At 51.4% G+C, this 14766-nt stretch overlaps 7 protein-coding genes across 7 annotated transcripts; 3 read left to right on the top strand and 4 right to left on the bottom strand.

Annotated features, from left to right (window-relative positions):
* Window positions 1-919: 919 nt before the first annotated feature.
* On the top strand, window positions 920-2532 carry M436DRAFT_81950 (ammonium transporter; the record flags this gene model as incomplete). The annotated part of the gene is made up of 4 exons (XM_013572357.1): window positions 920-931; window positions 989-1071; window positions 1125-1601; window positions 1659-2532. 4 exons carry the CDS (start codon window positions 920-922, stop codon window positions 2530-2532), a joined length of 1446 nt encoding a protein of 481 aa, XP_013427811.1.
* Window positions 2533-2884: 352 nt separating this feature from the next.
* On the top strand, window positions 2885-4346 carry M436DRAFT_46509 (kinetochore protein nuf2; the record flags this gene model as incomplete). Its single annotated transcript, XM_013572068.1, has 2 exons — window positions 2885-2989; window positions 3051-4346. The coding sequence occupies 2 exons, from the start codon at window positions 2885-2887 to the stop codon at window positions 4344-4346; spliced, it is 1401 nt and encodes a 466-aa protein (XP_013427522.1).
* A 197-nt stretch (window positions 4347-4543) lies between these two features.
* On the bottom strand, window positions 4544-5443 carry M436DRAFT_45956 (uncharacterized protein; the record flags this gene model as incomplete). Its single annotated transcript, XM_013571946.1, has 2 exons — window positions 4544-4785; window positions 4846-5443. 2 exons carry the CDS (start codon window positions 5441-5443, stop codon window positions 4544-4546), a joined length of 840 nt encoding a protein of 279 aa, XP_013427400.1.
* A 954-nt stretch (window positions 5444-6397) lies between these two features.
* M436DRAFT_46787 (uncharacterized protein) lies at window positions 6398-7003 on the top strand (the record flags this gene model as incomplete). The annotated part of the gene is made up of 1 exon (XM_013572116.1): window positions 6398-7003. The coding sequence occupies one exon, from the start codon at window positions 6398-6400 to the stop codon at window positions 7001-7003; it is 606 nt and encodes a 201-aa protein (XP_013427570.1).
* Window positions 7004-7485: 482 nt separating this feature from the next.
* On the bottom strand, window positions 7486-9108 carry M436DRAFT_81946 (MFS sugar transporter-like protein; the record flags this gene model as incomplete). The annotated part of the gene is made up of 3 exons (XM_013572356.1): window positions 7486-8749; window positions 8804-8901; window positions 8959-9108. 3 exons carry the CDS (start codon window positions 9106-9108, stop codon window positions 7486-7488), a joined length of 1512 nt encoding a protein of 503 aa, XP_013427810.1.
* Window positions 9109-10320: 1212 nt separating this feature from the next.
* Window positions 10321-10917, bottom strand: M436DRAFT_63851 (uncharacterized protein; the record flags this gene model as incomplete). The annotated part of the gene is made up of 2 exons (XM_013572206.1): window positions 10321-10486; window positions 10562-10917. 2 exons carry the CDS (start codon window positions 10915-10917, stop codon window positions 10321-10323), a joined length of 522 nt encoding a protein of 173 aa, XP_013427660.1.
* An 801-nt stretch (window positions 10918-11718) lies between these two features.
* Window positions 11719-13902, bottom strand: M436DRAFT_14687 (uncharacterized protein; the record flags this gene model as incomplete). Its single annotated transcript, XM_013571904.1, has 2 exons — window positions 11719-13780; window positions 13874-13902. Coding segments are annotated over 2 exons (2091 nt in total), but the record flags the coding sequence as incomplete, so codon positions are not given.
* Window positions 13903-14766: the final 864 nt, after the last annotated feature.

The following is a 14766-nucleotide window of genomic DNA, read 5'->3' as shown; positions in this document are numbered from 1 at the left end:
GGTCGCATGTCGAATTATTGGCATGACTATTTGTGGAAGATTGACTTGATCACCCAAGCAGCATTGAGCTGCATTGCTCGTGTCCGACGCATGTACGTCGGATAGCTCGCGACATGAGTGGACGTCCATGTAGGCTTTGCAATTCGAGATTGGCTCTCTTGGCCGAGAGTGTTAGTTGATCAAAAGGCTGGGCAAACGCGGCCGCACCAATGCAGCGAATCCTGCCCACGCGCGTCGACGAAACCTCTCATCTTTCATGCTTACAAGACCACAAGGAACCAACATCCTGTTCAACCCTGCTCACTGAGACAGGTTGGGTCGTGGCCCGGATTGAGCAGAGTACAAAACGAAATTAGTCAATAAATCACCGCGGCCGGCCTGGAAACGGCTTCTTATATCCCTCGCTAGCGCGTCCCGGGAACGCCTCGTGGAAGGATCCTTATCTCTGGGACACTCGTCTGTACACCCAACATCGCCATGTGCTCGGAACAACAGGCTGTAGAAAGTCGGTAACCTCAAGCCGCCATGAATGCACTAAGCCCGAACGTTCGACATTCTCCGACGTTTACAAAGAAAAGACTCATGCTGCCGAAACGCTTTCTTTGAAATGCCTGCTTTGTATCTGGTTTCCTTATCTCTTGGCGTCCTGGATGCGAGAGCGACCAGGAGGATTGTATGGGTGATGGGGCAATAGTGTTTTGGACGCGGAAGGAGTCGCGAAGATAAAGGCGGACACGGGATTGATGATTTGGATGGATTAAACGAGCCCTTGACCGGTAACGGGGTGTTGCATGAGGGTAGAAATATCCTGCAGGTCCACCTCTCGCATATCACCTTCCCTAGTCTTCAAGTTTCTCACTCCCTCGATTCTTTGGACTGCTTGCCTACAGAGCAACAGTTTTACTTTGAACCACCCGCCATGTCAACAGCAGTATGTCCACAACCACAGTCTCTGCTCTGAACCATGTTACTGATGCCTTGTTCATAGCCTGTATACAACTCATCTGAGCCTGCCGGAGGTAACCCTCTGAAGGTCGACGTCAACGCGCAGTATGCAGGTCTCGAGTTCAAGTAAGATAAAGTCACTACTGCTCTCTCGTAACTATCTCTGACCTCTGTTCCAGCTATGTCTACCTCGCGGTCTGCTCGTTCCTCGTCTACTTGATCATCCCTGGTATCGGCCTGCTCTATGGTGGCCTAGCGCACAAGAAGAGTGGTCTGTCCCTGCTGTTCCAGAGCATGATGGTCGTTGCCCTCGTCACGTTCCAGTGGATGTTCTGGGGCTACTCTCTTGCCTTTTCCCGCACTGCCGGCCCCTTCATTGGCGATCTAGCCAACTTTGGTCTGAGAAACGTCTCTGCTGCACCTTCTCCTGGCAGTGCTGTTCTGCCCGAAATCGTCTTCTGTCTGTATGAGCTTCTCTTTGCTGCTTGTACAGTGCAGATCGTCGTCGGAGGTGCCTTCGAACGTGGTCGCATCCTTCCCTCGCTCATCTTTGCCTTCTGCTGGTGCACCATCGTCTACTGTCCCATTGCTTGCTGGACATGGAACGCAAATGGTTGGCTCTTCAAGCTCCCTTCCCTTGATTATGCTGGTGGCGGGTAAGACAAATCCCTCCCTTCAAGAGGTATAGATCTACTACTAACACTGTCCTCTAGTCCCGTTCATATCGCTTCCGGATGGGCGGCTTTGGCCTATGCTTTGGCACTCGGACAGAGAACATCCAAGGAACACCACGCAAAGCACAAGCCTCACAACTCGACCTTGGTCTTTGTCGGCACTGTTCTCATTGTCTTTGGTTGGTTTGGCTTCAACGGAGGCAGTGCTCTCAATGCCTCGGTTCGTGGTATGATGGCTGCTTTCAACACCCAGGTCGCTGCTTCGACTGGTGTCCTCGGTTGGGTGCTCGTTGATGCCATCCGCCATAAGGGACGCTTCTCGGTTGTTGGCGCTTGCGAGGGAGCGATTGCTGGCCTGGTGGGTATCACTCCCGCTGCTGGTTATGTCAACCCTTGGCCCGCAGCCGTGATTGGCTTCGTGACAGCCATCGTTTGCGCTCTCCTGCAGGATATCAACGACTGGCTTCGCATCGACGACGGTCTCTATGTCTTCAAGCTTCACGGCATCGGTGGCATGGTGGGCTCTTTCTTGACCGGCATTTTCGCCAACCAGGCCATTTCCGCTCTCGATGGTGTTACTCTTGCTCCTGGTGCTTACAATGGTAACGGTATTCAGGTTGGCAAGCAGTTCGCCGAGATCACAGCCATCTCTGCATACTCGTTCATTGTCAGCTACATTCTGCTCATGATTATCAAGTACATCCCAGGCATGCACTTGCGTGTGGACAAGGAGGCTGAGATCAGAGGTCTCGACCTTGACCAGTTCTTTGATGAAGAGATGGACCACTGGGACCTCAGCCCGGCCGGTATCGATGTCATGCAGTCCGAGCAGACGACCTACACTCACGGCGTCCCCGAGACTCGCGAGGGATCTCTGACTCCCAACGACGTTACTGCCGCCGAGAAGAAGTAGAGTTGGCCAAGTCTTTTTAAATGTTCTATCTATAGCCGAGTCTCTGAAGCATGACAGGTTCATTGCTATCATACCTAGTACTCCTAATCTTAAACTGTCTATCGTTCATATTCTTGATTTTGCATGCACATGAGCATATTGGACCATGATTTTGTTGAGCGAAGTAGCCAAACCACAGTGCATTTTCGTGGATGGTGCGTGCATATGCAAGTCAGATTTGGGGTGACCCTGACGCAGGCTTTGAGTTGGCCTGTGCGACGGGTTTGTTTACTACTCCACACAGCAAGGCTGAAGACTTTCGTCCAAGTCCACTTTTGCGATAACAAGAACACAACAAGACAAGACGACCAACATGGCATACAGCGGGCGCATGAGCATGGCGCCGCGAGGCTCCCAACAACCATCCAGTCAGCCTCGGGCACGCAAAGAGGACAACGAAGATGCCTTTATGACGCTGGTGAGTCCGGTCTGGACTGCCCAACAGCCTGCGTACGCTACTGACAGTTCTATGTCTACAGCCCGATCGCGAGATTGCAGGATGTATCAGCGACATTGGCATCCCATTTACCATCCAAGACCTGCAAAAGCCCAATCCACAGCAGATCCAAAAAGTCTTTGAATGGCTGGCCGAGCTGTTGATGAACACAACGCGCGAAGTCGTCGCGCCTGCCATGAAGGCCGCCGCCGATGATCTGTGCCCCGACGACCCAGAGAGGATCTTTACCGCCGACACTCGCGACCTCATGGGCTTCTTCGTCACACTGCGCCGCCTGCTGCTCGAGTGCGGCATCAAAGACTTTACCTTCCAGGATCTGTACAAGCCGACACACGCCCGTCTGGTCAAGATCTTCTCCTATGTCATCAACTTTATTCGTTTCCGCGAGTCGCAGACTTCGGTCATCGATGAGTACTTCAACAGCACCGAGCGCACCAAGGCCCAAATCGAAGACCTGTACAACTCGAACCAAGAAAAGGAAGAGATGCTGCAGGAAATGCAGCGTAACAGAAAGAATGTCGAACAAGCCATGCGTGACAAGGAGAAGAAGAACAGCGAGCTCAAGGCCCGTCTGCTCGAGCTCAAAAAGGGCCAGGAAAAGGTGGCCGAGAAGCTGGACCGCGTCAAGTCCGAGCAGACCAGACTCAAGCAGGCTCTCGAGGACAAGCAGACCCAAGCCATCAACGTGCGAAAAGAAGCAGACAAACTGCGCCCCTACACCCAACAAAGTCCTGCAGCCCTCGAGACTGCCCTACGCGACCTCAATGCAAGCCTCACAGCCGACAAATCCGAGATCGATCGTCTTGACCGCCGCACACGCGCCCTCCAAACCAGCACCGACACATTCACCCTCCTCCACGGCGACGTGACAGGTCTCGGCCGCCTACTCGAAGACCTACAAACCGAACTGAAAAAAGAAGACGAAGAAGCCTCACGAGCAAACAAGCACCGCGACGCCCTCTCGGAGCGCTCTAACAACGTGCGCGAGATTGAGCGTCAAGAACGTATGCTCAGCAAACAACTCGTCAACATCCAAGAACGCACCACAAACCTACGAAACGGTGCGGGCGCCAAAGCAGAAGAGGCAAAGAGACGCATGGAATCGCTGAAGCAAACACACTCGGAGTTGGGTGAAGAGAGGCGTAAGCGCGGTGAAGAGGTTGAGAGAAGACGCATCAGAATTGAGCAGACGGAGAAGAAGATGGCGGATTTGAAGGAGAACATTGATGCCGAGGTGCAGAGTGCGAGGGAGGAGTATTTGAAGATGGAGTCGCACATCAAGCTCTACATTACTGAGATGGAGCAGAGCTTGGTTTGAAGGTTGAGATGGTTGTCTTTTTGGTTTTTTGCTTTCTTTTCTTTACTCGATTTGATATACCCCTTGGATGACCGGCGTTATGGATCGTCTGGATATGGTTATGAACATGATTCTATTGCATTATGATATCTTTGGCAAGTCTTTTGTTCCATGGTTTACATATGATTTTTGGTCATGATTCTTGATTGAGCAGACGCTCAAGGCCAGCGCTCCTCCTGCTTCCAGGAACCGTCGGCCTGGTAGATGTAGACCTGTCTACGCGCCTTCGTAGGGTCGCTGAGATCAAGCTGCTCGACCTCTTCGGGCTTAATAACGACGACTCTGAAGTTCTTTCTTGCGACGGGGTCCTCGAGATCTTCGACTTTTGTGCCGAGGGCCAGGTTCTTGTCGTCATAGGGCTCCGAAGTGGGACGACCAGGTGGAGGTGCCTTGAAAGAACCTTGACGGCGGATGACATTAGCATTTCAACTTCAGCGACAGTGTCGAAAGCAAAACATACCTCTCAGACCAGGCGAGTTGTTGCCAAAGTGAGCAGTGAGTTCCTTGTTCCAAGACCACTCTCCCTGCTTTCCCTCGTCCACAATCCTCATACGGCTGCCCAGCTCGCTCTTGACAGTCCTCACACCACTGCTCTCCTTGCTTTGCTCACCCTCACCCTCGATATCAGGACCCACGACAAACGCCTCGCCCTTCAGTCTCCACTGCACCTGCGTCTCTTTGATCCAGTAGACAGCCTCGCAAGGACCGCCGCCACCACTCCCCTGCATCTGCTCTTCCTTTTCCGCATGCCCGCTTCCCGAGGCAAACAGCTCGGGCACCTTCATCATACGCACATCAGAAGTGAACGTGGGCATCTCCGACTCGTAAACTCTAGGGTTCTGGGGAGCTTGGTTGTGCTTGTTTTCGGGCAACTCTGACCAGAAGCCGCGGAAGATGCAGTAGCGGGCGCGAGGGAGGTAGGGTGTAGGTGAGTCCTTGGGGGCTGGGTGCAGCGATGAAAAGACGAATTCGGGAGAGTCCATCTTGTCGAGGTCGCCGAGGAAGGCCTGTTTCCAGGGTGCTGGGGCTGGGGTGGTGGTCGAGGATGTAGTGGCCATCGTGCGGGTTGCTTGACGGCTGAGGAGGGATAAACGGGGGATGATTCTTGAAGCTATCGTGACGGTGTTGTAGAAGAGAGGAGGGGGGGAAGAAAGTTGCAAAGCAGCAGAGGTAAGAGGTATCGAGAGATGAATGCTGTTTGATCGAGAGCTGTCATGACGTACTCGAGATCTGCTTTCTCCACATTACCATCTCAGAGAGATCGCGGCTAATTTATCGATCTGCCTAACCACATCTTCGTAGACATGTCTGCTTCTCAGTTCGTCCTTGCTGAGGACAATATAGCTCGGTTTCTCTACACCATGTTAAGCAAGGCGGAGGTGCTGTCCAAGAGACTGTGATGAAAGTACCATGTCGTCATGTTCAGAGCACAAGCACAAGCTCTTCTCGGCCCGGGCCTTGCCCATCGCTTCCACCTCGTCCGCCTCATCCTTTGCCTTTGTCGCGGTGACGAGCGATATGCATACTGATACACTGTTACGGTCGTAAGTTGAAGTGTTTGCATGACCTCGAGTCACGGCGTGGTACCATGATGCTACAGTGTTTCTATTTTGAGAGTCAGTCTGCTCTGGCTGGCCGCTGATCAGCCAGAACTGCAACGTCGGAGCGATCACCTGCTCCAGAACTCGGACCTCGACGTCTGCCGAGACAAAACATCTTCGAAAGATGTGGAATGCTGCTACATATCTCGACCGTTCTTGACCGGATCTACGAATTCAGTACGGAATTTGCTAAGAATAATCCACAGCTAGATGCTGGGCCTGAAGCATACTCCCTGATCGACAGGTAGGTGCAAAGAAGTAGCAACATATAAGTCAAGAGCGATGCCTCGTCAACAACTTCCTTCCCATTCACAAAGCATCACTTCTCAGTAGTCAACTCGGAGCAATCAAACTACACTTGCAAAGATAGACAAACATCAATCTCTTGCCACCATATCAACCTTCGGCAACATGAAGATCACCATCGCCAACACACTCGCTCTGCTCGCCACTGCCTCATCCACACTAGCAGCACCCCTCGAAGCCCGCCACAATGCAGCCAACCCCTTCACCCTCGACATCTCCTTCAGCAACAGCATGGGCACCCTCAGCGGACCCATCCAAGCCTCCAACGGCTCCTTCTGGATCCACAAAAAAGCGTCCACCTCCTGCCCTGCCTCCGTAAACCCCAATTGCCCTCCTGGCAACAGCACATCCTTCACATCCTCAGGAAATGGCTTGCTCTACCTCAACACCGAAGTCCCCGGTGGCCAACAAGTCTACATTCGTCCCGATGGCTTGTTGACATACACGCAACCTCATTCTGCGTATGCACCCACCGATTCCACATTCTCTGGCTTTGAGATTTCGAGTTTGAATCAGGTGGCCAAGTTTTATGATTTCTGGTTGTGTGGTGAGGATGCTAGTGATAAGGCTTGGAGGATCTGGTTGGAGTACCGTGATGATAAGGGTGCGACTAGGCAGAACGGGCTGGGTGGTGGTAATGCTTGTACGATGGTTAGTCTGTTGGCTAACGATGTCAAGGAGAAGGGGCCTGCTGCTTGGCAGTACAACTAGAGTGGTGGCAGTGTAGTCGTGTCGAAGCTTATAAAGCGGTATTTTCTCAAATGCAATGGCGTTAGTTCGCTTGCATAGCATGAATTAATGCATATACTCTTTGACTGTTGTCCAGAAGAATTGGTGATCCTTGACAGTGACAAGATACCACCAGAGTCTCTCCTGGGATTGGCACTGTGAGGTCGATGCTATCTATCGAAAGGCACAATCATCTCTCGATCGGAAATGGGTCTAGAGAGAGTCAATAACGGACTGCTTCTCAATGGACATCGCCCTGGTTTCTCAAAGCCATTGTGCATTTCTACACCTACCTGCTTGGCTTGTCCCTGTATGGGAAGACGGTGCTCTATATAGCCAAGGCAGGAGGCTCGCACGAAAGTCAAGCAGCCAGGTTGTACCGTGAAAAGAAAATATCGTAATACCATTCATATTCAAGCATGAGCTACCAGACACACAGTCAGGTCAGAAAACACTGAACCTTTCTACCTCCTATCCTCTCTAACCTCCTCAACCCTCTCAACACCAAACTTCTCTCCCTCGACTCCAGCACCCGCCATAGCCTCACCCATGGCAACATGATTCTCACCACCAAACAACGTGTCGATCTCTTCCAGAGACACATTCTTGGTCTCTGGAATGCAGAACCACACAAACACAGCCAACAACAGATTGATGCCCGCAAACATGTAAAAAGCATAAAAGCCACAGTTGTTGAGGAAAGTAGGGAAGAATTGCTGCACGATGAGGTTTGCGACGTTTTGGGTTTGCGATGCCATGCCTACTGCTTGTGCGCGCACGTTCATGGAGAAGATCTCTGATGTCCAGATCCAGACGGTGGCTCCCCATGATGGCTTGTAAAAGAAGGCGAACAGGAAGAGTAGGAACACTACTGCAATGCCAACAGGCTCGGATTTGGTGTTTCCACCGGGTGTTTCGGTGACGACGGCTGCGACGATGACCATGCAGACTGCCATGCCCAGAGCTCCGACGATTAGCAGGAACTTTCTGCCGAAGCGGTCGACGGTCCAGGTTGCGTTCATGGTGAAGAAGATGGCGAAAGTGGCGTTGAGAGCGTTGATGAGTGCGATGGTGGAGTCACTGGCAAACACCTTTTTGTAGATGATTGTGCTGTAGGTGTTGAGCGTGCCTTGACCAGTGATTTGCTGACCGGCGTTGAGCACGAAAGCCAACAGCAATCTCTTGCGCACAGAAGGGTCTTTCCAGAGTGCAGAGTAAGAGCTGGAAATCGCTTCCTTTTCAAACTCGAGGGCTTCCTTGATCATGAGGATTTCGTTGTCGACTTCTTCTTCGGTGTCGCGGACCTTCATGAGTGATCTCTTGGCCTTTGTGCCGTCGTCGCCGTGTTGGAGGTACCAGCGGGGAGTCTCTGGGATGAAGAAGACTTGAGACAGGATGAGGACAGGCATGAGCAGTTGGAAGACGGTGACCATTCTCCAGTCCCACTCGCCCAACTCGGCTCTGTGCTTGGAGCAGGCAAAATTGACCCAGTAGGCGATGAAGCTGCCTACCGAGTAGAACATTTGCCAGAACGACATAATCTTGCCTCGAATCTCTGATGGAGCGAGTTCACCAATGTAGATGGGTCCGGCGGTCAGAGCAAGACCTTGTCCTAGACCAACGATCACACGGCCGACGATGTAGCATGCGAGGTTGTGACGAGGAGTGAAAGTCTGGATTAACGTTGCGATGATAACGAGGGTAGCACCGGAAGCCATGCCGACACGACTACAAAAGTCAGTATGCTAAGAGCTGTCATCAAGGAGGGTTGGCAGAGCTTACCGGCCGAAGTAATCGGCAATAGGGCCGCCCATGAACCAACCAGCGACAATGGCTCCGACGGTGTAGGCAGTGTTGATAGCACCAATGGTTTGAAGACTCTGTGAGAGAAGGTCAATCAGGAGTTGTCTTGAACACAGCCATTGAGGTCAACGTACAGGCTTATCAAAGTAAGCGACCCAGTGCTTCGAGCCCTGTACTGCGTTGAAGACGGATGCATCGTAACCGTAGAGCACCATGCAAGAAGCAGCGACGAGAGAGATGTACCAGTTGTAGGCTCTCGTCTTGCTCATAGAGAACTTGCCCATTATGGCGGTAGTATCTGCTGAGTGATCGGCGTAAGGGTATGGACCAGAAAATGTTCGATCAAGATGGTACAAGGCAATCGAAAGGTGTGTCGGGGGAAGAGGTCGTGGAGAAGCACCCTCTAGTGCTGGACAAGATTGGATGCCCAATGGTATACAAAGCAAAGAGACTACCAGTGATGAGCAAGGTGCAGCTCAAGTTATATATGCAATCTCCCTCAGACCCTCTTCCCACCCCAGTGGAACAATATCTCCCCGTATCTTCCCCCCACGCCACTCCAGGTTATGGCCCCGACCCCGGTGGGCATGGGGTTGACAGATGGGGATCCATACTCGTTCTGGGCAGTCCAAAAGGTCCTTGCACTCATCTGGGGAACCCCAGGCCCCCGTCGGCGTGTGTCTTCCGCGTGGTGTCGATGTTTCGCTTGTGGCTCTCACGGAAGAATATATCAGGTTCATGGAATTCAATTCTTCCGCCAATCAGTGGCGTCTCCGTTTGAGCGGGACTAGGGCTCGTTCGCGAATCCGACGCCTGGCCGCGCTATCGAATCTGCTGGTGCAAGCATGACGAGATAACAACAGTTTGCCTTTGCTTCCATCTGTCCTCGTCTTGTCGAAGGGCTGCTGTTGATAGATGTTGTTCGTGGAAGGACGAAAGTTTCGGGTGAGGCTTGAAGCTTTGTTTGAGACCAACCTCGTGTGGAGAAAATCTCGTCCGTTGGTCCTCCAGAAAGAAGTCCAAGTCACGAGACAACCCATTGCACTCTTTGAATTAGGGCGTGATCGAGTGTGTGTAGACACACGGCTTCAAGCGAATTCATCATATCTGCAAGCAAGAGACGAGAAGGTCTGGAAAGAGCCCAGACATCCTCCGATCGTACAAGTCATCACTCCATGGGGCCCCTCGTGAATCCACTCTTACTGTAGCAGATCGATCTAGACTGTCAAGCGAGAAAACCTCCTATTTCGTCCTCCGTCTCTTGTCGCTTTCTTTTGATCAGGTTGTTCTACAGGAAAATCAATTTCATGGTCACGAAATACACCAAGGGACGTTGGAGATACAGAGGTACAATCGGATTCGGCATCTTCTGCTCAAGCTCCGCCAATGACTTCTTGATTGTGTATCACTCGCTACCATCGACGAGCCGAATCCTTGGCCGGCGTGCCTTATTATCTTGTATCTTGCTTGGCTACCAGCTCCTTCCTCACCGCAAATCAGACAGTGATTTGCGAATGTTGCTCAACTGACTTTTGAGTATGGCCTATCCTCGTCTCGCACCTCTCTTTGACTGGGCCGCGCAACGTCTTCTCTGTCGAGTTGTTTGTTTGTGGCCGACTTTGCTTCATCTGGGAGGAAAGATTCTGGGCATGTTGGCGATGTCTAAGGACATGTCAGCCGTCTGAGCTACGCTTTTCAAGTTTGCCTGCGACCTTACCAGCGTTGTCGACAACATACAACTGGACCGTGTGTCTGCGGAAGTTTATGTGATCCATAATGGCAGCACACAGCGACTCTCTGTCGTTGACTGTGGCTAGTTGACCGGACTCGATCATGTACCAAACGATAGACATGTGGGCCAGCGAGATGCGTAGGCGGGCCTCGATCATTGTCTTGAGGTTTTCAAGGGCTTCTGGCTTGAGCCACGCATACAGAGAAATGCTGGGGCGGCTGGGATCGTGGTTGATACTCTCTAGTGGAAGCTGGCAAGTAGAGACATTGTCTTCGATCGAAATCTTGTGGCGAGCGACCGAAATGATCATCATATTGACCCTAGGTTGCAAGACCATGCCAGGTACGGGGCCACTGGCCATAATGGTGGTTGATGTTGTTGTCAGGATTGTGTGGTGCACGGTACTGGAAGGCAGAGTTCAGAAAACAGGAAGTTGCGATTCCCTGAGTAACATCTCCCTCGCCTGCACTTCAAGCCTTCACAAAAAGAACTTCACCGTCTCCTGTTTTCGCAATCTTCACCTCAGTTTTACATTGATTAATTAGTGCGCAAGATTCAGAATCGCACAAGCACACCATATCACTCATTCCGCGAGTCGTCAATTCACACAACACAACCATCCCCTACCACCAAAGTGAACCCCTCAGTCTCTCACCATCCTATCTATCCACCTCAAACACCCACCATCAGTGCAATCGGCGGGATGGTGTAACAGCTTACGCTCACGCCTCACATTGCAACTGTTGGCAATAAACTAACCGTTCAGATCCCGTCGTGTACTGTCTTCAACTGGCTGAAGAGTAGCCTAATGTCCGTCATTGGGTGACCTTGATCAAGGAATATGAACGGGAGTTTTTCCATGGGCCTCCAGTTGTGGGTTTTTGCTGCTTTGAATGGAGGGAGGGAGGTGGGTGGATTGGTGTTTCGATTGTGGTTGTTTGACGAGAGGGTTGAGGTATCAAGTTCAAGTGGGCAAGCACACACGCATGTTGCATGGCAGTTGTTTAGAAGTTCGATGACCGTAGTCTGCTTTTTGGTATTACAATGCTTCGTTAAAGTGAAAGGGGTATCTTATCCTGACCATCAGAAAACGACTCAGTATCGACCAATACGGTCCGTCTCAATCAACTTGTTCAGAAGTGTCCTGAACATGCATATTCTTCATGCCATCTGTAACTGCACTCGTTCCATTCGTAGCAGGCGCCTTTTTCTTTGCAGGTCGCTTCTTCTTGACACCCATGCTGAGCGGCGCCTCCTTGATCCAGCGGCAGATAGCTTCAGCTCTCTCAGACGAGATGGGATACTCCTTACCATCATCTTGTGCCCAGCGCTTGTGAGCAGCAGTACGACCACCATTTACATCTTGCAGAGGCCCACTCAAGCCTTCTTCATCTTCCATAGCTCTACGTTCGCGAGCCCGGACAGCTTTCTGGAAGGTTTCCTCGTCGACTACACGCTCGTCGCCCATGGCATCAATGATAGCTTCTCGCTTTCTACGTTCACGTTTTTGTTCTTCGGTCTCTGTGATGGCGTTGTTGACAGTCAATGTGCCGTCTTGTGCACCGGCTGTGGCATCCTGCTCTGACTGAGAATTGGGAGCAGTTGGTTGGCACAGCTTTTGCCAGGGCTCTGACAATCCGATCCAGTTGTTAGCACGGCGCAGAACCTCAATCCAATCGGCTCTTGCTGGAGAACGGGCAGCTTGAAAAATAGGATACCCGTCTGCGAGTCGAGCGAGACGTGCAGCGTTGTGGGCGTGTCTGAGTAATTCAGTCGGTGAAGTCTGAATCAGAGAGTGGGCCAGCAACAGGGAGTGTAAAGCATCGGTGAGAAGCGGATGATATGTGACGGCCTCGCGATTGCTTACTGACAACGGACTGTCATCTGTTCTGTTGTTTTCTGCAGGAAACACTGGAAGATCAGGCAAAGGCTTCTCAGCAAACAGAGCCGAAGAAGGATAGATCTTTCTGTGAGGAATCCGAGGCCATCCATTTGCATCCCACTCCAATCCAGAGTCCGGAGTCTGGCTCGATTGATGCGAAGAACGAGAGCTTACCATAGGGCTACTACGTCCTGAGGATGAGTGACTGTTCCATTCTAGCAAGCGGTTGCGATGGATGGTGGTTTGTTTGTTATCTTTTGCCAGATCGTTAATTCTGCGGGTAATTTCGTCAATAATCTCCACCGGCAAACCAGGCGTATAATCAAAGTAGCCAAGGAAAGCGAGGTAGTCCTTGAGAGCCTTTTTCGCATTGATCTTGACGAGCTTGCGCGCATCCAATCGAGCTTGATGAGCCTCTTTTTCCTGTAGTGACTTGGCAATCTTATCGCCATTCTCGTTCTTGGTTCGCGCTTGTTTCAGACCGTCCAGAGCAGCGTGGACATTCTGGCATGCAATGCTGAGATAGACACCAGCTCGATTGAACAGCATTTGCTGTTCCAGGCTGCTCGGCTGATCGTCCTCTTTCAGTTGAGGCACTTGTCTCCAATCTTTGCCATTTCTGTTCCACCGCTCTTGCTCCTCCTTGTAGTGCTTTGCTAGTACCAATTGGTCTGTACCAGGTTTGTGCATTTTTTTGAGCTCTTGGGCTATCCTAAGCCCGAGTGACAGATCGCTCGCAGCTCCTTCGAATTGGCCCTTGAATATTTGAACAAGCGCACGGGTGCGTAGAGGAGCGGCTTGCTTTTCCCAAGGCAGATTTAGGATGACATCGTCCAGTGGCTCCAGAGGTGTGTATTGCTCCATCATTCTAGAAGGAATCTTTTCGTGGAAGAAGTGAACGTATTTGGCCTCGGTGTCAGTCTGATTGCGCCTGAGAACGTGTAGAGCAACTTCTTCGAGAGAAGTTGTGGATTGCATAGTCGCGACACTTGCGGCAACCTCATCCAATGCATATGCCTTGGACAACGATCGTGCAGCCTTCTGACGTATCTTGTATATGCGTTCCTTGCTCATCTTGGGGGCTTGTGGTCCTCCTTGTCCAAAGGGATCCAGATGATTTAGCGAGGCGTTCATGGCTGTGGTTGACATTCCGTTGGAGGCGCGTACGGCATCTTCTGTTGCCTCGTCGACTGCGCGTCGGATCTTGACTACATCGTAGAAGACGGCTGGATCAATCAACCTCGGTAGTGGCTGTGTGTAATTCTGATGAGCGAGCGAGTCCAGGATTTCCGGTGGTAGTTGCAGCCATGGGCCGTGAAAGGATGAGATGTATCGCCAGTGTCTACATATAACACATTAGCCGTTTATCCAACAAGTCAAGAGACAAGAAGAGGCGCATGAACGAGTTAGCAGCGAGAGAGCACCTACTACTCACTTGTTACGGCATATGATCAAAGAAGATGCGCCAGATGCGCCAGATGATGCAGCGTTGCGTTGTACGTTCTGCGCATCTGTGCCCTTCTTGTTTGCCATAGTGATACTGCGAATGAATACGCGTTAGGTCATGGTTGTTAGTCAAAAATGCTTCGAACAAAATATTATGCGAAAGCAGTTGGTAGAAAACATGCGGCTTCACGCGCCAAGGTCGACGCGAGATCGACATGGGAAAGAGCTCCCTTGCATGTGAAGGAGCATCGCTTTCTCAGCAAGCGCTGCCCTGTATATTCCATCCTCCTTGGTGGAGGTTGTGTCAATCAGAGAAGGAAAACGCTTGTTTGCAAAACATGAATCGGATACAGAAGGGTCGATAAACACGTCACAGGGACCAAGAAGAAGGAATATGCGGAAGAACTTTGGTATTGCATTGCATACTACAAACGCTCGCTGACCGAGAGTATGCGAACACATAAGAACAATTCTGTTATCTGAAGATATATCAATGCTCATCTTGGTTTCCGCTCGACTGGCGTACTTATCTCCAGCACCAACGTAAAGGTGTGAGCATATCACTGGAGTGATTTTTAGACAGGTTTACTCCTCTGGTCGACAGGCGTAGCTCATCTGACGAAGTCGTAACTTATTGTCGGGTGGCACAGCGCAGTCTCATCAACACTCAACCGCGGACTCATTGCAAAGTCAACGCTGGCTGGCGATGTGGGATCGCAGGTTGGACAACTTGTGAATTTTCGAGCGTATACCTCGATCGAGTTACAGAGAAGCGGACAGCGGGTGAGACCATCAAAACGCAACCTTCCGTCTCTCGTCGCCGGTAGGAACAGCTCAATCTTGCATCTCGTGCATTGACGTATTCGGGGTAGCATGGTACTC

Source organism: Aureobasidium namibiae (assembly GCF_000721765.1).
Source record: "Aureobasidium namibiae CBS 147.97 unplaced genomic scaffold scaffold_8, whole genome shotgun sequence".
In the NCBI taxonomy this organism is placed as follows: domain Eukaryota; kingdom Fungi; phylum Ascomycota; class Dothideomycetes; order Dothideales; family Saccotheciaceae; genus Aureobasidium; species Aureobasidium namibiae.
This window is presented reverse-complemented; position numbering and strand designations above follow the sequence as displayed.